Source organism: Manduca sexta, unplaced genomic scaffold (genome assembly GCF_014839805.1).
Source record: "Manduca sexta isolate Smith_Timp_Sample1 unplaced genomic scaffold, JHU_Msex_v1.0 HiC_scaffold_28, whole genome shotgun sequence".
NCBI lineage: Eukaryota > Metazoa > Arthropoda > Insecta > Lepidoptera > Sphingidae > Manduca > Manduca sexta.
Genome location: NW_023593800.1, coordinates 761158 through 775152, shown reverse-complemented (window position 1 = coordinate 775152; position 13995 = coordinate 761158). Strand labels below are relative to the sequence as shown.

The 13995-nt window shown below is 33.9% G+C and overlaps 1 protein-coding gene across 1 annotated transcript in view; it reads left to right on the top strand.

Annotated features, from left to right (window-relative positions):
- LOC119188401 (MAGUK p55 subfamily member 5-like) overlaps window positions 1-13995 on the top strand; it is a 103266-nt gene that overhangs the window by 14649 nt on the left and 74622 nt on the right. Inside the window, exon 2 of the mRNA XM_037446256.1 lies at window positions 10391-10506. Within this exon, the coding sequence (XP_037302153.1) occupies window positions 10391-10506 (116 nt within the window). The remainder of the gene's footprint in view (window positions 1-10390; window positions 10507-13995) is intronic.

Below are 13995 nucleotides of genomic sequence, written 5' to 3'. Positions count from 1 at the left end.
ATCTTACATAACCTAAACAATTATTGCACCAATAATGGCCTTCTATTCAGCTATTTACTGCAATACCACCTTTGTAATACTGCAGCGATGGTTTTCAATGAGTTGTACTAGATACATCTCTGCCTTCACTTATGATTAAGGCGTGAACTTCCATGAGTATAAGTTTGAGCTATAAATCATCATTAATTAGTATTCGTGCATGAATAATGCGAGTGCCAAACATCATGTGGTTTATGTCCCTCCTTGCTGGAGGTCGCAATAAAGAGGGCTGGATAGCTCAGTATAATCATCCGCTTTGTTTGACAATATTCTGAAGGGAATAAATGTACGAATTAAGTATGGCGCACTGAGCGTTGCGAGGTTTATGCGATCAAATGTCGTCAATTATTTAGTATTGACTTAAACAACTTGTTCGTTGTGATCACTGCAAAATTTATTAATATTTAAAATTGTAGTTAAATATAGTGTTTAGTGGGTGGAAACGACTCTATTGCTTTCTTGTGAAGTTTCAAAAACTTGAATAAATACTTTCAAGCAATATTCTTTACTCGCTTTGTACAACAGAACTACGGTATGATTGATAAAATAAAAATAAAATAGCATTATCATACATACTAAAAATAAAATTTATGACTTTGAAATGTGCTTTCTGCACATATAATTTTTCACACAATGTACAATCGGACAAGTTGGTGCTAGTACACTTCCAAACACATTTTGCTTGACCGGTCTAATGTCCCGAGATATTTAGACACGCCCCTGTCTCATATTTCACCAATTACGACAGTTTTGGAGATGTGCGAAAGGAACAGCAGATAACTATTATTGTTTACTTTAGTTGTATTTTACTGATTGACGACGCGCACGCAACTATTGAGTACCAGTAGTATTTTGCTCACAATTATTTTTTCGTTTACGGACACCGATATCTTGCCACTACGTAGACTTATGTTCGTTTACTGGACTCTTAATTACTTAGTCGCCGACCCGTCATGTGACTACTGCACCATGGATTATATATTCCGGGAATTAAATATTACAGTAAGTAAATCAGTCATACTATACTATATAATATTTTAATATTAATTTTAACTAGTGGACGTTAATATGCGTGGAAAAATATCGTCAGGGCAGAGAACTAATAATTAAAATTTTGCAGTTTTGAGAAAATCGCGGTTTATGGCTTTTTTAATTATTGGTCATCATAATTAATTATATTTAAAGCCAACATAGACCACCTTTTTAAGCTCTTTTAAATATAATTATAATATTATTGAGTTTTGATGAATACTTATTCCTTTAATTGTGTAAAACAGACTTCAATATGCTACTTATTATATTTTATATTTATCCTTAAGTTATCCTATCTATCGTGGGGTCAAATATCATTAGTCATTGTGTGTTTTTGCCAAAAATTAACATAGTGCTATTGATCATACTTGTAGTAATCTATGTAGTATGTTATTTAAGTTGCTTTACGAATAATCAAATGTCAAAATATTGAAAAGAAATATAATTGGAAAACTTAAAAGTACTCAATGCAAAAATAAACTACTTCGACGAGTATACTCACTATACTTATAGGTGTTACCTATCTTTTCTTGATCTCAGTTAAAAATTCAGAGTTTTCGATATTGGAAACAACAGTAGCATTAAGCGTAACTTTTACCGTCAACTTTTAATAGTAAACTCTAATTTAATGTTGGGAATATATTAAGACAGGCCGGTAAGCCTTTTAGTCCAGTCAATAAGCTCAAAAAGGTGTCAATTTATGTATTATAAAGATCCAAAAATATGAGTGATAGCTCATTCGATTTGGATAACATGACGTCTAGAAAAATAATCTTTAGTGTTCATTGGCACTTAAAAATACAATTGTTATTAAGAGGATAAAGAGGTTCTTCGATAACTTAAAAAATAAGAAATAAGGAGGAAATTTCCAATTTAAAGAAGAAGACGCCCGAAATTCTATCTCCTTTATTAATAATTTTTATTTAATGCCAAAAATATAGACGAGTATAAATAATTTATGGATAGGCGATAATTTGTTTTATTACAGTAATATTGCATAGCCAACATTTTTATTGCTGCACATGTGCAGTTTAAAAGTGTAAAGATTTCGCATAAAAAGGGTCTTTGTTAGAGGACGACATTTTTATGTTTTTGTTAACCCCGGTTTCCATGTCGACGCCTTTATCGGAAAGCGGCGTCCATTGTTTATTGAATTTAGACGAGTTTAAAGATTTTAAGTAGTGGTAATATGATTTCTTACTAGAGTAATTAACTATGTCGGCGCGTTTGTAAGATCCGCTTATAGACGTTTAAGTCCCACCCAGTTTAACCCAGAGGTTTCTGTTATTATTGTTTCTTTTACAACTACATAATATGTAGCACTGAATTAAAGTAGAATTACAATCCGATTTAATGCAAATTTGGGATTTTTATCTCAATAAAATGTGTGCAATTATGGAAAACAGAGCTGATTTTTTTACTTAATTTGGATTATTTCGTACTTGACCCACGTATTTTGTGTCGGCCGCACTGGCGTTCTGCTCCCATATAAATTTTATTATTTTGGCACTGTAGTCATTACGTTAAAATATTATTAGAATAATAGATTTTAGTAATTAATATATAATTTAATTGTATTACAGAGAACCACTGTCCCTCGATGTATACACTAGGATGCGGATGAGAGCTTCATCGCCAACCGATCCAGAGCGCACACTCTACTCAACCTGCCTGCTGAGCGTATCAAATTTGTAATGAATACAATTAAATCATATCACTGAAGTAACAAAAAAAATGTGTTTTATTTACATAGACTTTCTACGAAATTTCATTTTACATGTGTATCTCATTATTTATTGGTGTTGCAAATATATTAACTACTATATTCGATTTTAACTTTTGATAATTATATATCGTAGCGATATGTGCGTGAGCCTCATCGACTGGTTCACAAAACGAGCCTATGGAAATAAATCATTTTATTTGAAAGATTTGATTGTGAGATTTAAAAAAAATTATTTACTTTAAATATTACACTTAAAATGAACTCTGCAAATATAAACGTTATTACATTTGGAAGGCATCCCGAAAAAAGTTAAGTAATCAAAAATCTTATTTAGTTATCTCTGAAAATAATTACTTACTGCAAATATTTTTTTTTTCATATTTTTTTTTTTTAAATTTTTCCCTTTATATCCGTAAATGATAATAATAACACTTACTTATGTAAAAAAACAGGTAGTTATATCTTTTGACGAATCGTGAAATTATTTGTATGAATTACTCAGCCATGACTTTTCTTTCTTATTTTTCTTATCAATGAAGGATCTAAAATTATTATTTAATGACTCCAAGTTACTAATTTTTGGCACATTATTATTCAATAAGTTTGAGGTTGGTTGGAATTTATTCGAACCATAAAACCAGCGCCCATACAAAAAACGGACATGTCCTTTAAAAGTAAATAAAATGTTCAAAAAAGCATAAAAACAATTGAGAAAAAATATAATAATTTCTAATAATGAAACGAATAACAATAATTTATGATTATGTGAATGATTTAACGAATTAAATAAACTGAACTGTTTAAGTAATTTATATAATTCAAAATTCAATCATAATATGCAGCTATTAAATCGGTAAAAAATCAATAACTGTAAGTTGATTATAGACTTTGGGTTTTAACTCAGCGAAAGCTAAATAATTGAACAATCGACTCAGTTTAACGATAAATGCGTCCACGTAAGACCGGTGTCAATACAAACATTGATAAAAATGCGCTCTTTAACAAACCATTTTTATGTGATATATTTATTCTTTTCAAACAACATCTGCAGCAATAAAAATGTTGGCCTTTCAATATTACTCTAATAAAAGCATATTACCACCTACACATAAAATCTTTAAACTCGCCTCAAATTCAATAAATAATAATCGCTGCATATCGATAAATAGTCCAATTAACTACTTCAAAAAGGTGTTAAATAGTTCAAATTAGGATGAAAAAAAGGTATTTCGTTATTAACTCAAAAACTATTCATATTTAAGATAAAAAGATCATTAAGAGGAAATAAAAAACAATATCTCCAAGAAGCTAATAATTTTAGGTCAATTATTTTAACTTTAATGTTAATACATAATATTTGTAAATACAGAGATTAGAATAAAATGTTATTGTCTAAGTTTTTGAAATAAAATAAAATAACAATTCAAATAATGAAATCTATTAACTATGATTTATTATTATAATATGAATTATTGAACGAATTGAATAAACTGAACAGTTTAAATTTTTACGATTCAAAATTCAATCATAATATTATGCAGCCATTGAATTTATTTAATAAATTAATTATAGACTATGGGTTTAAAGAGACCGAAAACTAAAAAAAGGCTTAAAAAGTAGCTAATCATAATTTACTAACAAAATATAGTTGTGACAAATATGGCGGAAATTGCTTTAAAATGATTATTTTTTAATACAACATAAAGTTTGGTTTGTTAAAAGTTAAAAAGAAGGTAATCAGGCATATAATATGATATAAAATAATTAACATAATGTCGTTTCTTATTTATTAAAAAATAATGCCAAAAAATTTAACAATATAAACACTGTAAATCGCGATTGTCTCCAAACTATAAAACTTTTGTTATTACGTTCCTTACGCCGACGATATGCATCTTACAAGTATAGGAATTATCGTCATAGCATAGACGTGCGCGCATCAATTTTAATTTCGTTTTCTATTATACACTCAGCAGCGGTTCGGTAGTGTTACGTAACGTCATTGCAGGTAGCCAGCAGACTTACGACTGATATCGATCTATGCAATCGATCCCAAACCCCGCCTCCCAAACGTAGTAAAACAAATTTGCCAAGTTATTTTGACCCTTAGGGTGGTCGACCGCCAACTTTGCTGATTGTACCTTCTGCTACCCATGAAACGGGGCTTAGGCAACCGCTAAATAAACCAGCTTCTATGTTATAAACTTAGTTAATAACATAGCTCTGGTTACAAACCTACATCAGCTTGTTCACAAAACCCTCCATAACTGCAACGTTAAGTCAAAACCTATGAGAAAAAGGATAAAATATCTTACACATAGCATTACGTCGCATTGCTCTATGTGACTCTGCTTGGCACTGATCCATTCCATATCATTAATGGAGGGAAATTGGTTTTCCGATTATCATTGCGATAATGTCGGTCTGTGTGTGGAATATATTACCTTAATCAGTTACATGCGACCGAGATTCGGCCCATAAGTACGTGAGGGACGGGATTGTATGATTTCTAGCTTTCATATAAAGGAAGCTATGCAAGAGGCCATGGGAAAAGTAGTCTTCAGCTCTCAGAGATAAAGCTTGCTATTTTAAATGACTTTGCACACGTCAAAGTTCAAATGCAACCGAAACACGTAGTAAATACGTTGCAGATCATCAGTCGCAGGATGTCCACTGCTGAAAATCCTCCCCTAAAGATTTCTAGATCAACATATTGTAAGCGGTCCGCATCCAGCGACCTCTTACGAATTTTATGAAGTCATCTGTCCACTGCGATCCAGTTAAATTCGAATATAATATGTATAGATTATTTTCAAACTTAAAACTTGCTTGTACGTGATATTAGTAGAGTCAGCAACGGGCCCCATCGTTTATTGCGTTTTACCCTGCATAGTACCCTCAGCAGGCATTTATGCAGCATCATAGAGTATTTATAGTGAGTAAGTTAACATTTATTTCTCGATAGTGTGATCATACGTCAAAAAAACAAATTCGTTCTGCCATGCATTTTATGTTTGCCGTTACCATGGTTACGCGCTTTACTTTTCTAACTTTACACGCGCGCAATATTCACGCTGCCGTACTTTACTTCCAAATACGCTTATGAGGCGCTTATCATATTGAAACCATACACAAATGTATAATAATGTCAGCTTTGTATTATATACTGTCCCACTGCTGGGTACGGGTTTCCTCTACTAGGTTTAGGCTTCAGTATATTCTATTTCGAAATTATTATGGAGAATTTCTCAGGTACACAGGTTTTTCTTCACAGTTAAAACAAGCGATAACTCACAAAGAATACAGTCATAACTTTAGAAAAGTCTTGTACAACTGCTTCTACAACAATTTACTTAGTCGAAATAATTACTTTAACTATAAAATATGGCGTTAATTTGTGCTCAGGGTACACGTTACTAATGATGGGCGATTCAAGTTATTCACCGCACCTTTCTCGCATTACCCAGATCAGTTATAAGAAAAACCTACATCCAAAAGTATTTACAAGATTTTGATAACGGCAGATATTTGCATACAAAGTGTTAGATAGGGTTGTAAGGAAATCCGGAATCCGATATGGGTCACGGCGATCCGGCGCCGTTTTCCGGTACAAACGTTTACCGGGATATTTTTTTATTATTTCCTATGTAGAGAAATGATCACGCCTTCTTAAGGTTAAATTCTATTTGTGTGATATTATTTCTTCATTTTACAATTATTTAGTTCAAGACCAATTGTAGTCATTTTTGTCAAATCTTTCACTAATAAAATTATAGTTATCTAAGGCTAGGCTAGACTATATTGTACCCTAGAAATGGAACGTAACGCGGGCAAAGTCGCGATTTGACGCAAGTATGTAATAAGTGACAGTTTTTCATAACAGACTGGGTATACCGCTATCAGTAATTCTTACCGCGAACGGAGTTATAACTGTTGCAGTGTGTAACTGTTTGAGAATTCTATAGAAAATGTGTTCAAACGGCGATCTGACATTTATATGTACTGCTGTCTTTCTACCCTGTAGTTTTGAATTGAGTCAGTGCAGTGGACGTAGCGCACCGTAGACAATTTTACAAATGGCTGGTTACAAGATATCTCAATATTATTCGTAATTAACATTTACTATAACTTTTGTGGATGGATTAGGTTCAACTAGTGGCGGTAGGTCTCTCATATGTGAGAGTCCGCCTGAGTATATCCCACCTCAATATTTCTGCCGCCAAGCAGTAGAGTGTCGTCACTTTTGTGTTCCGCTTTGAAGGACATTGTAGCCAGTGTAATTATTGGACGTAATGAAACTTAAGGACTCATATCTCAGGAGCGCGAGCGCAGTGGAATACCAAACAATACTTTTATAATTCACGGTGTTGGATGGTGTTTCTACTGTTTATGGGCGGTCGTATCGCTTACCATCAAGCGAACGGCAAGCTCGTCTCGTCATTCAAACCAATAAGAAAAAAAGGTTTAACGCTTTAAGGAAGAAAGGTTATACCTTTCAGAGTCAAGAGCAATACCGTAGATGAATATAAATTTTGATATTATTTAAATTTATCTACCAGAACACTAGACAATACTCGTATTTATAGCAGTTTTTGAGTTGAAAAATAGGTTTTGTTTAGTACATTTGTCCGGTCGAACGAGTAACAATGACCTAAGCCATTCAGCCGTAAAAATAAAACTCAAATCAAATATGGAACGATAAAACTGCGTTTTGAAATGGTCAAAACAAATATATTTTTTGTTTGTTAGTTATGGACGATTAGTTAGAATTATTTTTGATCATTTCGGCGTAGTACTTAATGTTTCATATCCTGTGTTGAATTGTTTTACTTATATGGTATTAGTTTATACATTTTTTATTAAGGTCATTGTACTTTGGGCAGTTCATTGTCAATTTTCTTACGTTTGAAACGGAAGCTATATTGCAAATAAAAATTACGCAATAATGGACTCTATGTCAGTGATCGTAAAATTACGTTTTACTTTCTTTACAAGTGCCGTCTTGGTTATAAAACTGTTACTAGACAGGTGAATAAATATTTAAAGGTATATGCACATTGGATTTAGCAACGCATAGCATTGGAGAGAAAATATGCTCGTTAGGCATAATAGGGGACCGGACAAATTTTCAGAAGGTGTTTAAATTGATCATTGTGGATATAAATAGCCAAGAAAAAATAGTATTTCGCACAAATATAGCTTAAAAAAAGTACATAAAACCATGCCTAAATGTTAAATAGCTATAATTCCCGCGCAAACGCTACATTATGTCATTTTCGTCTCGTGTGACGTCATACGTGGATAAAGCAACTTGACAAGTCTTGTCATTTGAACAGTGATTCAATAATGCCAGATTAGGGTTATTTACCCTAGATTTAGGGTAAAACTGAATCAGCAGGGTATTTTTTTTTTTGGTAATTTTTGGGGTAATTCTACGAGTTAAGGTATTAAAGCTATTTTTTCACGGTATTGTAATAAATATTGAGCTTAGAAAAGATGTTTCCTACAAAAATTGTGGCCATGAAACAATTATAATTTTTTATTCAATACAATTTTCGTGTACAGCTAGTTGTTCCTAATAAATTGAGATAATTAAATTAATAATTATTGAAGTGGAAGTGAAGAAAGAAGTGGCGTCTGCATAGATAAGGATATAGAAAAAAAAAGTACCGAATTATTTATGATTGGTTTAAGGGTAAAATTTTAAATTCCAAATAATCCTAGGGTAAAAGAGAAATTATGATCTAGCAACACTGCATAGACCGTGTTAATCTCAGGTAATCTTCAGGTTACTGTGTAACAATCAGAATTCTATATAAATTAATATTCTATTCCATATCATGTGGCAGCTAAAACATAAATAAATACATCTCATAACCATAACCTCCTCCTGGGTGTACAAATGATTTAATTAATTGAAATATTCATCGATTTATTTTAAAACCGAAACACTATTTTTTATTTACTTACATCAAAGTGATCCTCACAGAACTAAATCGGTGAGTCTGCAGATATTCCGTCGGGTTCGTCTTGCTAACTGCAACCACTTTATTCGTATATCTGCTTTTCGTGGTACATCAATAAATAATTTGTTTGGTAAAGATATAGAAGTATTATTACATTCAGGTACATCGCACCAAAGATATTTTTTGCGGTCCATTATGATTAACGGTTAAACAATCTGTAAACGTTAAGCTGGAAGATAGTAACAACGTCCCGTATAAATTAATATTAATTATTAGAGCAGTTCTGCGCGGTATGACATCCAGATGACGTCTGTTTGTTTACATTTTACCCACGTGTGACGTCATGCGCCGTGATTGGTGATTCATTTGCCGTAAAGAATAGACTAAAAATATTATAATTATTGTATTTTATTTATTGATTTAAAAATACAAATCACATCTCTTTTACAAAAACAAATATGAGATAATATTTTTAATATTACAAACTTTACTTTAAACTGAATTTCAGGTTTTTTGGTAATACCTGTCCGGTCCCCTATTATTGTAGACAGAACGTAGAACACGTATAAAGAAAAACGCTTGCTGTAAAGTTATTTTCAAATAACCCAGTATAATTAAAGGAGAGAAAAACATTAATTCGATTAAACAACTAATAAAAATGGCCATTGGTAATAAATATATTGACAAATATGTCAAGTGTAGCATTACCATTAAGCAACCATCGCAAGGCCTAATTCTTCTCAGTAGTAGAGGAGGCCCGTGCCCAACAGTGGGACAATATTTAATACAGGGCTGATATTATTATTATTATAAACATCGCAATGTGCGACAGCCTTTATTCTCCCGAGACGTTACTACACGCATCGTTGCCCCCGACCTGCCACTGTCCGTCTGTCCGTCCTCCATTCATATAAAAACGGATGCGTTTCCTTCACGCACAGAATTATATTACCTTATATGTCCCACATTAAAATTGTTGACGATGTGTTTCATATCCGCTGACGAATTATATCTGTTTACAGGGTTAAAAAAAATTGAAAATTATTGTATAATATTCGTTTGTAATTTTGGGGTTATTTGTCGCTTGGAATAATTTGTTTTATACTGGTGTAATTTTATTTTATATATATTTTAAATAGTTAATCTATTGAATCGTCGTAAGACGCGTGACATAATAATCTTTGATTAGGTACGAAGCTCGTTATGGCAACCCACGTGGATTTACCATCAAGAAATTAACAAAAAATAATTTGTTATTTGTCAAAATGGTTTCTTATGTTAGATATTGAAATAAAATTATTTTTAGGATTTTTCGCGGTTTTTATATTATAATTTTCTCCTCACGTTTCGGAGACTTACAACCTTTAAGATCACGGTGAACATTGGTCGTCAAAAAGTCAAAGTTACGATATCTACCTACATTTTATAAAAATACAGTTTTTTTTAGCTGTTGACGTCCGATCTCCGCTGAATGAGCTCACAGTGTCATGAAATTTAGAGCATTAATAAAAAATCCGAAAAATAGTTTTTTTTTATTGTTATTTGTCACGTCTGCACTTTATTTCTATATACTAATGTTATGCTTGATTAGTAAATTTTTGTCTAACTAGATTGCATAACGTTCCAGGCCCCGCATGCGGTCCGGCTCCAGCATCGTGGTGGTGGGCGCTGACGAGGAGAAGTGTCCGCCGCCGGATGACGACAAAGACATGCTCACTATGCTCTCGCTCACCTCCGACACCGGTCAGTATTGGGTTCTATTCTTATAAACAATGTGGTTTTAAAAAAGCCTAGGTCGCTATTTTAGACCGGGCAATTTTTTTTTTGTTGCTTTGAATGACGTCACGAGCTTGCCGTTCGCCTGATGGTAAGCGATACAACCGTCCATAAACAGTTAAATCACCATCTAACACTTTTAATTACAAAATATAGTTTGATATTCCACTGCGCTCGCCATCCTGAGACATGAGATGTTAAGTCTGATTCCAGTAGTTACACTGGCTACAATGTCCTTTACCGGAACACAACAGTGACTAAACACTGTTGCATGGCTGCAGAAATAGACATAGCGATGGTACCAACCCAGGTGGACTCTCACATATGAGAGACCTACCACCAGTGTTTTCTAACATAATATGCTCGGGACTCTATCTTGAGTTATTCTGGAAGTAAGTTGCGCACTCCATATTAGCAGAATAAAGGCAGTTGTAAACATACTTCTCTGTGTTATTATCAGAATTGACTGGTAGAGAATGCCTATGGCATTAAGTCCGCCCGTACACTTTTGTCTATGAAGTGCTAAATAAATAAATTCTCTTAAACTATGAAATAATATTTCACAGCTTAAAACATGTTATAATCAAATAACAATTCACTGTGCTTACTATAAAGCATCGGATGCGTTATATGTGAATATTTTAAAATTTTAAATTAACCAGCGTATTTTCTAACCTGCCTTTTCTAACAGCAACCTGTTGTAAAGTACTTTGCTAATAAATCTACCGGCACCGTCACGCTTGTATTCCCGGGGGGAAAGCAGAGGTGGAACGGCTGCACCCACGTTTCTAAACGGTGTTCACGCTTTGTAATTTGATGAGAGAAATGTCTGTTGATAATACCTGCCCTATTTATATGATTCCTACTGCTGGGCACGGGCCTTATTGTTCATTTTGGATAATCTCGTGTATAGTGAGAAAATCCGAATGGGAATCCTAGGATTCGAACTTAAACCCTTCCTATCCGCAGTCCAGTGCTGTTTGCAACTATCCACAGCAACCAAGCATTCTTATTATTTTCAATTTTTGCAACAGTGTCGATGTATTGCAGTGGCGAAGGGCCAATATATCTTGATTCTTGACGGCTTCCCTTTTGTAACTTATGTAAAATCATATTAGTAGTACCTATGTGTTATACATACATACATAGTATCACGTCTCTATCCCATAGGGGTAGGCAGGGACTATGGATTGCCACATTGCACGATTCTGGCATACTTCTCGCGCTTCCTCCACCTTCATTAATTTCTTCATGCATTTCCGCCGGTTCCAGGTACTTTTGACCTGGCCTTTACTGAGAATTTTAGATATCTGACATTCGAAGGTTCGGTGCCGTCCTATGTGTTATGTTGGGTTCCTTTTCGGAAGAAGACACCCTTCTCCACTGATGTACTGTTATGTTCCGATTTTAAGTAAATTATAGCCAGCGTAATTATTGGGAATTATGAGGCCTAACATCTTATGTCGCATTGACTAGCGCCGTTGAGTGCTACGCAATATTTTGTAACGCAATTTCTGTATGGTGTTGGTACTGTTTATGGGCGGTCGTATCGCTTACTGTCGGGCGAGTGGCATGCTCGTCTTATCAAAAAAAACTTCCTTTATTCACCTTACCTTATAAAAAGACCCTGCTTATATCTCTAGCAGAAGACTCTTAAATCTGTAATCTGTAGGTAATAAAACCTAATCTAATTGCACAAATCGTTATTTCCACGTTCATAAAACTAACAATGAAAGGAGTTACCTCACGCGACCTGACCTTCAACAAACAATAGAACAAAAAGTTAGGAAGAACCATCCGAAATATTCCTATAATTAAATTCTATTTGGATTTTTTACTTGCGTGTTTGCTTAATTATGTAGCATGGTTCTGTGTACTGAGCTCTTCAAGATGCATGCTTTATTAGTACGGAAAAATGCCGGTATTTATAAATGTATATTAAAAGCAGGTCGATCGTTTGTTAAATTTAACGCGAAATATTTTACTTCCACAACATGAATTAAATATTGACTGATCATAACATTACTGACTAAAAATGTACCCCCTTATTCATGAACGTTATTTATCTAAGGACGGAGCCTTGCTGTGATAACAAGTCTGTTTCTCAGTGCTGACGGCATGGCAGCCTTCGCAGTGCGTAGACATAGGGCGGTTGTGATTGGTTAATATTGAAATACAATTTTAATCTAGTTGGCTGTCAGATAAACAAAGCTGAACAAATAGCAAGCTGTCAGATAAACAGAGCTGAGAAACAAACTTGTTATCACATTAATGCTCCGTCCTTAGATAAATAATGTTTATGAATAAGGTTAGTATATTGCAGAGATCGAACCCAGAGCCCCTCGTATTCGGTTCATCACAATCTACGCCACAAATATTTTTTAATATATTATTGGTCTTTACCAAAAGAGCTCAAGGTGAAAATTTCACAATTGCAGATAAAAATAACATTGGAAATGGATGCAAGTGAATGCCATGCGGGTTATAAACATTATTCCTCCATCATTAGAAAGTTATACGGAAAAACTATTTATATTTTATGTTGTGTAGATTGTCTGATATCTTTCTCTTCCTCTTTAACGTAATGTGCTGAAGATCTTGAATGACTTTTCGGTAAATAGGAAAGAAAATAGTTACATGAAACACACACAAAATCATGCTTTTTTATCCCTTAAGTGTTAAACAGAGGCGCAACTGATGCACTCACTTTATGCCGTGTGTATCCCGTCCCATGGTGGGATAGGGGGTGGGAAGAGCCTATCGCCATATCGGGGACAATTTCCAGACTCCGGGCTAATACTGAGTAGAAAAAAAACAAAATTACTCCATGACTCGGGATCGAACCCAAGTCCGCGCTCAGAAGGCGTACTGTAATACAACTACACCACACACATATTTTATGACTACTAACATAACATATATATGTATTGTTGATGAATGACTTTAGAAGGGTTGTCGGTACGCGCTCGTCGCCTGAGAGATCAGATAACAATCTTCACTATTCGACCTCAAAATTCCCGCAAATATTATAAAAGGTCCTTTTAGCCAGAATATACATAGTATGTTTGTATGATGCTCTTTGACAGTATGAAAAATTGAGTGACTGCAATCACTTAAATATTATACAAAATTTACCATCTACTTAAATTCTATTACTACGCAGATTACTGGCTTATATTGCAATTCCAAGAAACAGTTTCTGCTGAACATTATTTGATAGAAAATATCCTAGCAGAAAGTGTTTCTTCCGATCCGTTCATTTTAACTTCTTCCTTGAATATACGTGATAAGTTCCAGGCTTGATGCCGGCCGTCTCATTAATAACGTAGTGGAAACACGTGCGATTATGTGCTAATTATGCCTGACCCAATGACTTCGTATAGCTGGTATTCATTTCATGTAATTAGTGTCTGTAGGGATCTTTATGCGATGTACTGTTTGTAGAAATATTCGTTT